This window comes from Tupaia chinensis, unplaced genomic scaffold (assembly GCF_000334495.1).
Source record: "Tupaia chinensis unplaced genomic scaffold, TupChi_1.0 Scaffold000354_1, whole genome shotgun sequence".
In the NCBI taxonomy this organism is placed as follows: Eukaryota; Metazoa; Chordata; class Mammalia; order Scandentia; family Tupaiidae; genus Tupaia; species Tupaia belangeri.
Genome location: NW_006159849.1, coordinates 3,930,754 through 3,947,107, shown reverse-complemented (window position 1 = coordinate 3,947,107; position 16,354 = coordinate 3,930,754). Strand labels below are relative to the sequence as shown.

At 42.4% G+C, this 16,354-nt stretch overlaps 1 protein-coding gene across 1 annotated transcript in view; it reads left to right on the top strand.

Moving 5' to 3' along the window:
* Positions 1 to 16,354, top strand: part of SMARCA2 (SWI/SNF related BAF chromatin remodeling complex subunit ATPase 2) — a 218,597-nt gene that overhangs the window by 189,289 nt on the left and 12,954 nt on the right. The window contains 1 exon segment of the mRNA XM_006152442.3: positions 6,878 to 6,931. Coding sequence (XP_006152504.1) covers positions 6,878 to 6,931 — 54 coding nt within the window.

Sequence of the window (16,354 nt, the reverse complement as noted above, 5' to 3'; positions counted from 1 at the left end):
ACTCTTTCAGGATATAATTAGTTTGCAACTGGACACTTGAACTTACTCGAAGCGCTTTGGTATGCCTTTTCTGTCGACTCCCTTATCAGGAGCTTTTGTACAGCATTTATTATTCCTTACCTTTCAATGCCAATTATTGTTTCTAATCCTGAAGGAAGTGGAAAGAGAATTTGAGTAGGGTGCCATCTCTTCCCTCCTGTTGCTTGTTGAAGACTTTGTCGGGAACGTTCCCACTCCTAATTCACATACAGTCAGCAAAGCATCTGAACTGCGGGGTCAGCTTTGAAGAGGCATACAGTGAGGTGGTGGAGGAAGCAGGAGATATTCTGCCTGGCCAATTGGTTGGTAATAGGTGGACACAGGACTGGGACACGGTGGGTTGACGGGAATGGTGACCACATGACGCCTGCCTCTCTGACATTCCTTGGGCTCTAATTTCTTTCCCGAGCTGGGACTGTAATCTTTGTGCCCCTGATTTTATAGTAAGCCCCGGTGGCATCTCTAGGAATGGCGGTAAGGCCGAGTTGGTACTGAATGTAAGTATACTAGTATTGCAGAAAGCCCTTCATTCATCCTGGAAGTATTTCCAGCCTTGTGTTTTTTTTTCTAGCGCTGAAGCAGTGAATTGGGCCAAAGGGTGAAAACTCTAGGTACTTGTTACCTCTAGCTTTTCCCTCTGTGAAGGAGATAGCTCTGGTACCAGTTACAACGTTCAGAGAGGTGGGGTCACATAAGCTCCAGCATATGAGGATGCAACGACATTATTAGTGTTTGGTCATAGTCACTTTTGGGGGGCAGGGGAAAGCAGTATAGTTAAATACAGTTTTCTGGGAAAATAGAGCAAACAGTTCATTACATTATAGCACTTTTTTATAGATTTGGCATGCTGAAAATGGAAGGACCAATTATGCTTGTTGAATTCGTATACACACCGAAGAGTAGTTTGTAGTGTCTCCCATAAATCAGGTAACGCTGACCTACTATTTAGGAAGGGTCAAACATAATCCACCCATTCTCTTGAAGGACAGAGCTCTTATTTCAAAATTTTGCCTTGGTGTAAGATTGTTTTTCCCGAGTGCTTTGCTGGAAATGTGTTAGGTCTGTGCTGGGATGAAAGCTTTCCCACATAGAGCTTCTTTTTCTTTTTTTCCCCCTCTAATAAGCATTTTATCATTTATAGGCTTCAAACATTATAGTACTTAAACTTTCATAATTTGATGAAGCATTCATGAAACAATCTACAGATGAATTAACAAACAAGTAACACTTTGAAGCAGGCGTGACTGTCTAAAAATTTTTTTTCTTACATCCACCAGCCACCACCCACATTCTACCAACCACTTTCCCCGGTTACAGCCTCTAGTATCAACACTCATCCTCTCGACCTTCACCTCTTCCAATTTCTTAACCACTGCCATATGCAGACACTCAATACAAATCGAATGGGGCTATACTATGTATCTTTCAAAGTCCAACTTATTTCGCTCAACATGAAATCTTCTAGATTCATCCATTTTGAGCCAAATGATAGGATCTTATGGTTTCTTATAGCTGAACAATAGTCCATAGTGTATATATATGTGCCACAGATTTTCCACCCTGTCATCAGTTTTTGGATACTTAGTTTCATGGTTTAGCAATTGTGAATAATGGTGCAGGAAATATGGATGTGCAAGAGTCTTTCTGATAGAGTATGTTTTTATCCTTTTGGTAAGTACCATTGAGTGGGATTACTGGGTCATGGAAATTCTTTTTCTCTTTTTCTCTTTTTTTTTTTTTTTTTTTTTGTTTTGAGAGGTTTTTGCTATAGGGTATGTGTGCTCACCAGAAAGACAGAGACAGAGAGACAGAAAGTGAGAAATCATTTCCTGGGGGGATGGCTACACTGCAATCCCTTCTCCTTCAGTCTCCTCTCGCGATCTTGGGCATGTAAGCACATGCGCCTGGTGTGAGTTTAAGCTACTGGGTCTGGGACTTGAACCATGGTCGATTACATGGGAGTCCAGCAATATAGCTGTTATGCCAACTGCTGGTCCCTGGGTTATGGAAATTCTAATTGTAGGTTTCTGAGGACTTCCATATTGTTTAGCACAAAGGTTGAACTAATGTATATTCTCACCAACAGTGTAAGAGGGTTGGTTCCCTTTTCACCACAACCTTACCAGCACTTGTTCTTTATGTATTTGATCCTAGCCATTGTAAGTGTGTTAAATAATCTCTTATCGTTATTTTCCTTTGCATTTTCCTTATGACAAGAGGCTTTAAACAGTGTTTATTATACCTCTTGGCCACTCATGAGTCTTCCTTGGAAGAGTTGTCTATTCAATTCATTTGTCCATTTTTTAATTAGATTATTCTTGGGGTGTTTTGTTTTGTTTTGTGTTTTAGGAGGGAGCTGCTTGAGTTCCCTATACATTGTAGATATCAATCCTTTGCCTCAGGAATAATTAGCAGACATTTTCTCCCACTCTAAGGGCTGTATTCTCTTTTCACACTAATTGTTATCTGTGAGGAAACTTTCTAGCTTAATGTCACCCCTTTGTCTATTTTTGGGATTATTGCCTGTGCTTTAGGAGTCTTATTTTTTAATTTTAAATTTAATTTTATGTATTACTATTATTATTATTCGCCATAGGGAATGTGTGTAAGAGAAGGAGAGAAGGGAGGGAGAGAAGGAGGGAGGGAGGGAGGGAGGGGGAAAGGGAAAACCACTAGGTCCAGGACCTGAACCTTAGCCATGTGGGAGTCTAGTGACTCTACCATCTTCAGCCTACTGATCCTAGGGGTCTAATTTAAGAAATCTTTGCTTACTCCAATATCTTCAAAAGTTTAACCTACATTTCTCTTTTTTTTTTTAATTGGAGTTTAAAAAAAATTTTTTTATTCATATTTAATCACTGTACATTGGTATAGCATACAGAATGTTTTTTTTCCAGTGCAAATGTAGTATATATTAGTCAAGTCAGATATTACCATGTATATTGTAATAAACAGATACGTTTTCATTTTTGTTTTCCATGTTCCCCTCATTGCCTTTCCCTTTCTCCCTGTTACCCATCCTGTCCTATACTGTTTCTAGTATCTTCAGTTGTCCTTCCTGCTATTACACTTTCCAGTATTTCAGTTTCTGCTATAGAGAACAGACATTCTGAATGTATTAAGCAGGAACTTACAAAGCCTGTCTTTCATAGTATGGCTGGCTTTACTAAGTATTAAATCGTCCAGGTTCATCCACTTTCTGTCTAGTGAAAGGGTCTCATTGTTTTTTTGTTTTGTTTTGTTTTGTTTTATTGCTTAGTAGTATTCCATAGTATATATTTGCCACATTTTTTCAATCCATTCATCACTTTTGGGGCATTTAGGCTGATTCCAAGTCTTAGCAAGAGTGAATAATGCAATGAACAGGGATGTGCAAATGGTTTTCTGACTAAGGGTAATTGTATTTTGGGGGTAGATATCCAGGAGTGGAATTACTGGATCATTCTCCACTAGTATCTTTATAGTTTGAGGCTTTATATATAAATGTTTGATCCATTTTTGAGTTGACTCTTGTTGATGGTGTGAGAGAGGAATCCAGTATCATTTTTCTGCAAGGGGATATCCACTTATAGCGCCATTTGCTGAAAAGACTTCCTTTTCTCCACTGCATTGTTTTGTACCCCTTACAAAGATTAAATGACTCTACGATTTGGAGTTTATTTCTGAAATCTCTATTCTGTTCCAGTGACCTATGTGTTCATTTTAGTGCCAGACCATGCTGTTTTATCACCAGTTTGTAATACAATCTGAGATCACATAGTGAGATACTTCCTTTTTTACTTTTTTGGCACAGTACTGCTGTAGTAATATGGGATCTGCTAGGATTGCAGAGAAAATTTTTTTTATTTAATTTTTATTTATCATCATCATCATTTCCCAGTTTGCTAGAGGGCACCTATGCACACCAGAGAGAGGAGGACAGTGAAAAAGCAAGCCATCAGACTTGAACCATGGTTGACCTTGTGGGAATTCAGCACCTTAACCACCACGCCACCTGCTGGCCCCAGACAAATGTTATAAATGTGTTTTTTGTTTGTTTTAACATTTCTGTGAGGAATGTCTCAGGTAATTGGATTGGAATGTCATGAAATAGGTATATTAATTTGGGTGGAACTGGTATTTTTATTTTATTGATTGATTCAATCCAAGAGCATGGGATGTCCTTCCCTTTTTTCTGATCCAAGAACATGGTATGTCTTTACACTTTTTTGTATCATAGTCAGTTTCTTTTTTCAGGTTTTCATAGTTTTCCTTGTAGAGGTTTTTTTTACCTCTTTGGCTAAGTTTATTCCTAGGTATCTTTTGTGGCTTTTGTAAATGAGATGACTTCCTTCAATTTTGTCTCAGTCTGTTCATTGTTGGTGTATAAAAATTCTGTAGTTTTGTGTATTGACTGTGTATCATGATACTTTACTGAATTTATTACCTGTGAGAGTTTTTCCATGGAGTCTTTTGGATTTTGTATGTATGTAATCATTTCATCTGCAAATAGGGATGATTTAGCTTCTTCCTTTCCTATATGAATGCCTTTTGTTTTAGTCTTTGTCCTGACTGCATTGACTAGAACTTCCAGCACTATGTGATAAGGAGTGGAGAAAGTAGGTAGCCTAAATATCCCTTCTATCCTTATTGTATTGAATCTTGACCAGGAAGGGTGTTGTATTATATAAAATGCTTTTTTTTTTTTTTGCATCTATAGGCAGGATGATATGATTTTTTAATCTTTATGTCTGTTAATGTGATGAGGTATATTTATTATTTTGAACCATCCTTGCATCCCTGGGATAAAGAATACTTTCTTTTGGTGTATATTATTCTTATGCTGTTGGATATGGTTTACCGATATTGCAAAGTATTGCATTAGTATTAATTAGGGGTATTGTCTTAGCTTTTAGGGTTTTTTTGTTGTTTTTGTTATGTCTTTGTCTAGTTTTGAGATCAAAGTAATGGAGGCTTTATCAGTTTGGAAGAATTCCATCCTTTAGAATCTTTAGAAATAGTTTGAGAAGAGTTGCAGTTAACACTTTAAAGTTTTATATAATTGAGATGTGTAGAAAATTAATCCACACTGATCTTCTTGTTAAGTTTCCAGCCAATGGAGTATTCATAGTAGTGTTGATACTGTCTTTTGAAAATAGGTTGGAGTAGGTATGTTTTCAAAACCCAAATGCCTGTCAGTATTTGGTTTCTTTTTCATTATCATGGGATTTATTTGCTCTGTGCTCTCATCCCCCTGCCAATCATGTTGCAGACCTACCTGCTCTCCTTCTCAGAATGCATTGCCATGTTTCTGTTGGATTCCTGTTTGTGCTGAACCTTGCATCCCATTGAATTGTGATCCCTTACTGTGAGATCATAGGACAGTTCCTGTCCTCACTGAATTATTTACAGTGTAATCTGTAAGATGTCTGGGATAGTTTTGTCATTCCCAAGTTTTTCTTTGCTATTACATGTCCCAAGGTGACATGATTTGCCTCTGCTTCTGTATCTCCTGAGTCAATGTTATCACCAACCCCAGGTCCCAAGCATGATACAGAAATAATTTTGCAGTTCGATGCCTTATTTAGGACATGCATTCCAATACAAAGTCCTTGTAACACAAGCACAAGTCTCTCTCCAGGGTACCTCTCCTCAGTTTCTTCTGTCTGCATTCAGCCTTTGGTACCTCTGGCCGAAGTAGGATGGCTGCTGTGCTGTCGGCGTGCCACACGTCACGTCTGTTCCTCTTCCTGCCTTCTTTCTGAGGCACTTGACTCCTAATGTCAGACCATCACAGAAGACCTTGCCTTTGTTTCTGTTGTCTGTGTGTCGCTGATCAGACTTGTAGGAGAAGTAGTCTTCGGTGATCCGATCATAAAGACCTTCTCCATGTGGTTTACCAGTAAGCCCATCCCAGCTCACCGTCATGCAGCAGGCATCCTGAGTAATTTGGTATATTTTAAACGCAGCATCTGCTCCACTCTTTTGTTTTTCTTTCTCCAAGATGCCCCCGTTCTGAAACCGAGACGGCCAAGGGCTCTGAGGACAGATTGATAAGTGGCCAATCATAAGCTGTGTGTCAGTGGGTCCTTTCTTCTCCTGGAGTAACACATGGGCATGACAGAGGGCTTTCCCAAGATGTGTCAAACCCGAAAACTGCTTCCCTGATCCCACACAAGGGCACACCCATGTAACTAGTTGTACAAATCTTCAACTAAAGGCGCTTCTCTAGAGCCAGAGACTGGTAGGGGGGCAGAGACCCACCAGGACCAAATTCTTTTTATGTCCAGTGGAAGGTCCTGAACTCAGTGATCTTTTCAACCAGAATAGAGTGCCGGACAGTAGAGCCGACTGCCTAGATGGTGTTTAGAACTGGAGCTGATGTTCAGAATGCCCTCTAGGCATAGGCTGCTGCCTGCTGTATTGTCTTGAGTTTTTATAACACCTTTCTCTGGTAAGTATTATCCTCATTTATAAGAGGGACACCAGCAGCTAATGCTAACCAAGATCAAACACTCCTGGCAGTGGCTTCCTGCCTTCCATTGTTTCCGGAAACAAGGATGGACATGTGTAGAGGGAAGTGGGATCAGGGTAACAGGCATGTTTGTGTTTGGATGAAGCAGAGAAAGTTTAAAAGAGGCTAGGAAATTTGCCCTGTCCCTGTTTTTTGGAGAACTGTAATCTTGTGCAGTTCAACATGACAGCCACCCTATCATCTGCCTACCAAGGCAGAGAGGGGAGGGATGAGGTTGGGACCGTGAACTGTATCACCGCAGGTCATCCCTCCTAGGAGGAAGGAGCCGGGCTGGAATGAGAACCCAGGTCTTCTGACACTAGTGTTCTTTCTGCTCTACTGCAGGTGTAACGTGGAGAAGGTGCCCAGTAATTCTCAGTTGGAAATAGAAGGAAACAGGTCAGGATCTGTCTTGTATTCCCATGTTTCTAATACTTAACAGGTATCTCTTGGTACATGAAACAGACCAATTTGTAGTATCAGTCTTTGGAAGCAAATGTCTCCAATTATCTCCTGATGGCCCCAATTTGGTGTGGAGAAAGGAGACATGGACTTTTTAAAAAAAAAAACTTTCTTGGCTTTTGAAATTGTGTTGTGCTATGTTTAAATCTGGGTGTGTCCATTCTGTTCAGGAGCTTCTTATGAAGGTGTTGGGAATTCCTTGAAAGCCTGCCTTACACGCAGCGCCTCAGGGCTGGGTTTCTGGGCTGGCGTCCCCCTCCCTTGTAGCACAGCATCTGTACACTCATGGGTCTTCTACCTCTGTGCTGCTTGGGTTCCGAAGGGCTTAAGACACACATAGCACCTGTGGTGACTTGCGCTCCTGGGAGACGTGAAGGAATGTACATGTTTACACCGTCTGCATTCTGGAGTTCATCACAACATGCATAGGGCAGTTGCCAAGTCTCCTCCTGTTTGTCCACCAGGTTAGGATTAAGGGTGTGACTTCTGGGCCTGTCTTAAGTGGCAGTCTGTTTAGCCTTTGTGTGCCTCTGCTTCTGTTGGGTGTAAAGTAGGAGTGCCTTTTCCTAGACAGGATGAGAACGAGATGTTGTGGGGTGAGTGGAATAAATGAATCGGAGTTAGTTGTTATTAATATATTGTAGGTAACATTTCATTCTCCTTTTCAATGACCCTGTACTTTTGTTTTATTGGGGCCTTAGAAAAGTCATGACATATTTTCTGTTTTTCTAAGTAAAAATGCGTCATGGCTTTTCCAAGGAGCCAATAGTTTTTGCTGTAAGGTGTGTGTGCTCACATGAGAGTGAGAGAAAGAAATTGAGAAATCACCCCCTGGGGTTTTTTGCTTTTTGTTTTTAAATAGGACATGTACACTTGCCAGTGTCAGAGAGCAGGTGAGAGAGAGAGAGAGAAAGTGAGAAAGTTCTCCACCAGGGGGAATGGTCATGCTGCAGTCCCTTCTCCTTCAGTCTCCTGTTTGGATATTTTGGGCAGGCATGCACAGGTACCTGGTGGAACTTCTAAGATGCCAGGTCTGGGCTTCAAACTGTGCAACCAGCCATGGGGGATCGAGTGCTTTAACCTCGATGCCACCTTCTGGCCCTTGAACCTTTACTTGTAAGAAATATTGGTATGTGGCCCAAGCGCAAGGGCACAAGGAGGAAGGCCCTGTTGCAGGATGGCTGAGGCTGCATGTGAGGCCTGGGCTCAGTTCTCAGGTGAACCTTAAAGTAAGTCAGGCATGGTGGCATATGTCTGTGGTCCTAGCTCAATGGGAGGCTGCAGCAGGAGGATTACAGTGAGATTCTATTACAAATACTGATTGCTATTTCTTTTTATATTTCTCTCCCTCTCTCAGGAGATAGACAGATAAATAGAATGCTTTGCCACCCACGTTTTAATTTTGGATTAAGGATTGAGGCTGTAGCCTTTACTAAAGAAGGAGAGCCAGTCAGTAGTTCCGGTAGTTTCCCTTATATCGGGGGTTTGAACCTGGAGGTAATGTGGTACTTTTAACCATGTGTATGTGGAGACAGACAGTTAGGCAGGACTGTCTTTTTTTTTTTTTTTTTTTAAACTTTATACATGATAGAGTATGTGTACATGCACATGGGAATGAGAAAGAGAAACAGAGAGATGAGCACATTCTTCCAACCCGGTGTGTTTCAGACTGTATGGGCCTGAGTTTCGAACCTCAGTCATGTAGCATCAGGCCTCTGTAGAGCAGTGCATTTCCACTGTGCCATAGAGTCTGCTCTGTGGATTGTTTGTTGTTGTAGGGCTTGCCATAGTCAGACAGTGATGGAGAGAAAAAGAGAAAGCAGCCTCCCTCCCCCAAGGAAGGATGAGTATACCATCATCCATTCTCCTCTTGGGATTTTGGGCACAGACTTGCAAGTGCCTGGTGTGTTTCTCAAGGCACCGGGTCCAGGACTCAAACTGCGCAGTCGGCCACTTGGAATCCAGCCAACCTAACTGCCACAGCATTTGCTGCCCCCCGTGGTTGCCTTCAAAACAGGTTGTGTGTTCCTTTTCTGAAATGCTTGAGACCAGAAGTGTTTATGATGTTGGAGTTTCTTCAGGTTCTGGGATAGTCGATGAACATAATGAGATGTTTGGGGCATGGGATCCATAGTTAAACCTGAAATTGATTCAGGTTTATGTACACATAGCCTGAAAGTAACTTTATAAAGTATTTTTTATTGTAGAGTTTTGACTCCAACCTTGTCAGATGTGGGATTTTTCCATGTCATTGCTCAAAAAGGGTAAGATTTTGGAGCATGTCAGGTTTCTGGTTTTCCGATTACAGGTACTTTGGTACTGGGTTTCTTATGACTGTTCTGTAAACAGTGATGTGTGGAAAGCAGCTCCACAAAAACCGTGGCGTCTACTGAGAAAGATTGAGAATTGTCTTTTTATTTTACCATTAAGAGAAAGAACTCAGTCCACAGTCAAATTTGGGGATTGAAGTAGCATTTATTTGACTTTATAAGGCGGGACAGTTGCAATGATGAACCAACTTGGGTAAAGAATTCCACCCCCAATATCTGGAAAGGTGGCCTTTTTGTCCAAGTGGCATGATTGTGGTAAATGCCCATCCTGGAAGCAAGGATAGGCAGGGAGCCCCCTTTCCCTTCTTCCTCCTCTCGAGCAAAATGGTCATGGGACCTTGATAAGTGGATTAATGACGTTAAAGGATATTGCAAGCCCCCCAATGTCATGCTTGGGCTATTGAGGGGAGGATGATATGACTATGTTGTAAAGACCTAGATAAGTCAGTTTTCACTGACGACACATTTAAACTAATTTCTGAGGCATAGCGAGGGAGTGATGTTTGCCTCCTTGGGGCCCAAGGAATCCCTTGCTGTCATCCACGTTCCTATTTCCTATAAGTCTGAGCTGACGATGTGGTGGTGAGCAGGGATTGTGTTAGTATGAATTAATGGTTTCTTCTGAGCAGGTAATGTAAAAACGCCTGTTTTCTTGTATGGGAAAGTGTTGAACATTTTCTCTATGTCAGTCTTTTTGTAATCTAGAAAAGGGAAAAAAAGAATGGACTGTCTTAAAGCACAGCTGGAAAGAGGACTGTAAATGGAGAACATAAGTAGACCATGTAGAGGTTGGGAGGGGGCAGGGTTGGGCAGAGGCAGGAGAGCTTCAAGTCCGCCTGCGGGTGGAGGAGCACTTTCGTGTGGTCAGTGGTGAGGGACTGTGGGTGCACCAGGCAAGGGTGTGTTCAGTCCCTTGGTGTCAGCAGTGTTGGACGTTTGTAAAAGCAGGGCTCCTTCTGGAGACCCCACAGCTATCAGTGGGACTAGGTTATCGGGTTCAAGAAAGTGGAGAAGACAGTACAGGTGAGGCTGGGGACACAGTTCAACAGACCCTGGGCTGCCTCGGGCACCAGTGTGAGGAATGTGGCTACTGTCTTCTAAGTCTGTGGTCTTGAGGGCAAGCTCTAGTCACATTTAGTGACTAGGACAGTGTGTTGTGTCTAGGAGACTGACAGTGGACACATGGGTTCTGGGCAAGCAAGTACAGTCTCAGTGTATGGTGTCTGTCGTTTGGAAAGGTGGAGGTGACATCTGTGGATGATGGAGAATCAAGAGGACCATAGGTGCAGTCAGTGAGGTTTGTGTTGAGAAATGTCACTCTGATAGTGCCATCGAGGATGGGTAGAAGAGGTATACAATAGGACAATATTACCAGGGGCAGGAGGATACGTCCCAAAAGTAAAAAAAATTGGTAGTGGGTATGAAGGAGCAGCCTGCCAAGGGTTACAGCTGACCAGACCCTGGGGCAGACTGGATATGCCAGGAGGAGAGGGAAAACCTTTGTATTGCTCAGCTCTCTGCCCCGAGTGCTTAGTGAATGGTGGTGCCATTTGCAGAGATGCAGGTGAGAGGAAGTTGGCACAGGTTGGAGCAGAGGGTGTACCTGTGTGTGTGTACACGCATGCATAGTAAGTAGCAAGCCCGCTGTACGTACTGTATGACAGGAAGTGTAAATTCTCTCCGTGGCTATTAGCAGCCGTTGGCGTTGTGATGATGTTGTTAGTATTGACTGCCCCTTTAGGACGAGGCAACAAGCTTTTTTAGACAAAATTTATTTTTAGCATCTCTGGCAGCAGACTTCCTCCATGGCTTCTACTGTGGCTCTCAAGGCCAAGCACCTTTGCATTTAGTAGCTCTAATGAGATTACAGAGACATTGCCAGGAAATTGCAGTTGTGAGCACATGGATACAGTGTCAGGAAATTGTAGTTTCAGGTGGACAGTCTTTCTTCGTGCCTTCTCTGATGCAAATAGTTTGGGCCCAGCATCAGGTTTGATTGTTTATCTTGAGGTGAGAGCTCCATGTGTTGTCTGGATGGTGCTTACCAGAGTGCGGTCCTCTAGTTTGGGTCCGATCATTCTCGTACATTCAGAGGAGTGGGAGGTCCTGCTGCTGTAAACTAAGGTGCAGAATGGTGTTTAACCCTGTGGTTCTCAGCCTCATTTGAACACCAGATTCCCCCTTTCAGAGAACACTGTTAACAATCCAGTAAGTTGGTAATCTAGAGGGTACACTCTGGGAAATGGTGAAACAGAGCCCAGCTATCTCATTTAGGTGGGAGGGAATTTGCCTAGGGTGACGTGGGTTCCGGTGTTCCATGTCGCCGACGTCACAAATAATCTTACCTGAAATGGTGACTGGAACAGGCTGCTGCCACTCTTGGTGACCTGTTATTTAGGGTGTGCCACCAATTTTACCCACATGAGAGAGGTGGGCAGCCTAGCAAGAAATGTAGCCTGTCTCTTTCCGAGGCACAGAAGGTGTCTTCTAGGCCTCCAGCACTAGGCTGGCCCAGAAGCCCCTCTCCCAAGGGCTTTTGCCTCTCAAGCTGTGAAGCCAACATCAACAAAAAATGGCCTCTCCATGATGCAGGGGAAGAAGTATTTCCAGGTGGAAATAACAAAACAGAGTTTCCCACAGGGCCGATAAACACTTTTCAAACTATTCTATAAACATGTTGATCAAAAATGGGTGGCTTTGGAATAAAGCTTTTACTTGATTTGGTATATATACATGTCCTAGTACATTCATGGGGGAGCAAGTTGGTCATTCTGTCGAATCATATGCCATGAGCTCTGTAAGAATGTATTGTAGTGGTCAGTGTAGAAGACAAGTAGAACCTGGGTGTTGTCCCACCCATGTGACCAAGCAACGTATGGGACTTGGGTGTAAATGGAGAGGTATTCGATGTTTGTGTCTATGTTACCTTTGTGCTTTTGAGTTTGGTCACAGTCCTGCCAAAATCTTTGAAGTGTTTTCGCCATTAAGAAGTGAAGAGGAGGGACCAGCAGATGGCATAATGGTTTCATTGCTGGATTCCCATGTAGTCAACTATGGTTGGAGTCCGGAGTGGCTTAAAACTCATGCTGGGCGCAAGTGTATGTGTTCCCAAGATCCTGAGAGGAGAGTGGAAGGGAAGGGATTGCAGCCATCTCCCCAAGAGGTGATTCTTACTTTCTGTCTCTCTGGTGAGCACACATGCCCTATTAGCAAAAATGTTTGTTAAAAAAAAAAAAAAAAAGTTAAGAGGAAGGAAAGTATCAGAGTACAGAGTACTCATTAAGTGGAAGGAAAGACAGTCTTTGCATTTGGAGAGGAGGGCAGGCATTGTGTGATTCACGAGTGAGTTCACAGGTGATATGGCAGGCCTAGGAAGGGCAGGCCTAGGAAGAGCAGGCTGAGCGCTGTTGCATTTAGATGACTTGATGGTGAACAGACCTGTTAGGAAATGGCAAGTGAGAGAAAGAGGGCAGGATAGACATGGCAAGCCAGTGTTTCTGAAAGTTAAGTGTCTAGTGGTATGTGTATGTGAAAACAGCTCCTCAAAAGACTCGTCAGAAATACTGCGTGAAGCTTATGTCATGTCATGAGCACCTGTGACTTGTAGTTATGCATGCAATCAGAGAATTTAGAAGACATAAATGGGACTTGGTACGGTAGGGCTCCATGGGTGCAATATGCCAAATACAACTTCGGTGCTCATATTTATTTGGCTGTATATGGTGGAGTGAAAAATGTGTCAGTTGGAGAAATGCACCATTTAAGGTGGTGTGATTAAAAGTTGGTTGGTAGCCAGGAGGTGGCATGGTGGATAAGGCACTGCTCGCACATGTCAGACCACGACTGGAGGCTCGGACCTGGCGATTTATGCTCATGGTCTCTCGCATGTGCGCTGTATGTCTCTGGTCACAATTATAGAAGAGTAATAATAAATAAATAATTCTTATAAAAATTTTTTTAAGAGAAGTTGTATGGCATTTATGGATTTGTTTATTTTTTTGGAGAAAAGTATACTTTTTTCTTATAGCATTGTTTTATAGAAGGCTGTGAAAGAGTATGCAGAAACCTACTTTATGGACAGTGTGATTCATTTTACATTGGGGTTGATTATAAATAATCATCTTGTTGAATAAGATTGTGTTATTAATGTTTGTGTATACTTGAGCTCTTTGTTTTATGCATTGTTAAAAATCTTGTTGATGGGACCAGCAGATGGCATAATGGTTACGTTGCTGGACTCCCACGTATTTGACTCTGGTTTGAGTCCTAGACCTGGCAGCCTAAAACTCACGCCAGATGCGTGTGTATGCCCAAAATCCCAAGAGGAAAGTGGAGGAGAAGTGATTGCAACATGGCCATCCCCATGGGCAGTGATTTCTTGCTTTCTGTCACTCTGGCAAGTGCATGTGTCCTGTAGCAAAAAAAAACTCTCTCTCTCTTTTTTTTAATCGAACGGTTCTAACAATTAGCTATCTTGTGTTACTATTTTTTGGTTGAGTTATAAGAAGGTTTTTTTTTTTCCATTTGTCTAAAGCAAATAATTTTAAAATACATAAATCTGGAGTCTGTAGCAATCTCTTAGTCTTTTTTTTCTTTCCTCTCTAGCTATTAAAACTTTTTGGTTGCCTTTAATTATTTATTATCAATAATCTGGTGGTGAATATCTTTATAAATTTTTATGTGTGTTTTAATCTATAGCAGAGTAGCAAAAGTAAATTGGTTATCTAAATATGATTGTATTGGAGATTCTGGATAAAGTATTGGCACTTTTAAAAAATTTGTGTAGCCTGGTGGTTAAGGTGCAGGATTCTGACATGGCTGACAGTGGTTTGAGTCCTGGACCCGGTGGCTGGAAAATCACATGGGCACATATGTGTCTGTGTGTATGTGCGGACGCACTTGCATGCAACTATAACCCTAAGAGGAGAATGGAGGAGGAGATACTGTGGCGTGCCCATCCTTCCTGGTGGGTGATTTTTCACTTCCCTTCTTTGTGTTTCTGTCTTTGGCAAGCACCTGTACCCTATGGCCAAAGCCAAATGTGTGTGTGTGTGTATATGTGTGCATATATATATAAATATATATTAATATATATATATATATATTTATTTATTTATTTATTTATTTATTTATTTATTTATATATATTTACTTTTTGTATAATAGGGTTTGTACATGCACATGCACATGAGATAGAGGTCTCCACATGGTCCCTCTTCTTTTAATCACATTCATATGAGTTTGGGTACTTGTACTCATGCGTGGCCTGTGTTCTGGCTGAAGAGGCCCAGGATTCAAATGGTCTGGGTAGGGCCCAGCAGTTAGCATAATGGCTATGTCACTGGACTCCCATGTAGTCGACCGCAGTTTAAGTCCCAGACCCGGTGGCTTAAACTCACGCTGGGTGCTTGTGCATGTGTGCCCAAGATCCCAAGAGGAGCATGGAGGAGAAGGGATTGCGACATGGTCATCCCCCCGGGGGGTTATTTCTTGCTTTCTGTCTCTCTCTCTCTCTCTGGTGAGCGCACGTGCCCTATAGCAAAAACCTCTCAAAAAAAAAAAAAAAAAAAAGAGAGAGAGAGAAAAAAAAAGCAAATGGTCTGGGCACTCATCCTGTTGAGCCGCAGTGAGCTTCGTATGGGTTGTTAACATGGGGCACAGCACTTTGCATTATGATGGTGCAAACTTGTTTCTTGAGGACTCGGGGACTATATTTATCTGTAGTCTTTCCTACCCCTGAGGTGCATCTTAACAGCTACCAGTTCTGCTACCAAAAGCAACCTTGCCCATGCCATTCTGGGTTGCTGTTGCTTTTTAGCTGCTTCCAGAGGCTCCAAACTTGTTAGGAATGATTGCCAGCTAATAACAGCTAGTAAGACTCTGATGAGAGATCTCAGAAGTCAATATGCAGTGCAGGTGCTTGTGACACCTATCTAGTGAGTGACTCCCGTTTTGGGGGACTCTGTGAATGAGAGGGAGGAACTAAGGTTGAAGTAAAGATGTTACTCACATCCATCAAACCTCACAGTTTATTACTATGTGTACCACATTATAGGGCACTAGGTGAAAGCGTGCTGTGGATTCTGAGAAGCAGCTGCGTGCTTTCACCGACTGCCCTGTAATGGTGACCCAGTTTGTCGGGTTTCCTTCCCAAATGACTTCCTTGGTTGGATTCCTTTAGGATGGTAATAACTTCTATGAGAGATGTTTCCATCTGCTAAGGGGGATCCTGAGTCATGACATCATCATGTGGTGGTAGTCCCATGTTTACCTCTGTGATGTAATGTAAATGTAAAGAAAACTTAGTTCAGCTTTGGATTTAAGGGCTGGTTTTCAGCAATATCTGTCAGGAATGTTTGTCAGCAGATTTACCTTGGCACAGGGGTGAAGAGTAAACTCAGAAGAAGAAGCCAAAAAAAAAAAAAAAAAAAAGGAAAGCAGGCCCTTACCCAGTATCAATGTTCTTGCTTTGGGCTTATTGGAGAAAATCAGAGAAAACGTTATAGCTAGTATTTCAAAGGAGTAGCTTTCTTAGCCAGAATTAGAGCCTTTAGTATGTCTCCAACTGTACAATGTGACCAAAGGTAAAGCTGATATTTAGGTGGTATATGTGCAGCCTACAGTCTCCATTTTTGCATCACTGTCATATGGATGTGAACATGTGAGCTTTGGGTTTGTGGAGCTAATGGGAAAGACATTGATTTCCGGATGAAGTATAACAACGTGACTCGCAGCGTATGGTGTACCATAGTGGTTGATGGCACTTTTTTCTGTCTTACTACTGTGACTTCATGGCCATGTCCCTGTGCACACTCACGTCTGTGGAGAGGAGAGGTGTGTGCTCAGCAGCACTTGTCAACTCGAGGTATACTGTACCTCTTACATGTGTAATTGAGGGTCCATTACTCCACAGTGACCCTTTGTGTTATCGGAGCGGCTGCAAGCTCCAAGATGGGTCACCGTCAGAGGGACCTGACATCCCAGACTGACCAGACATCATAGACTGGCCGTGGGCTTGGGGAAGGCGGGGT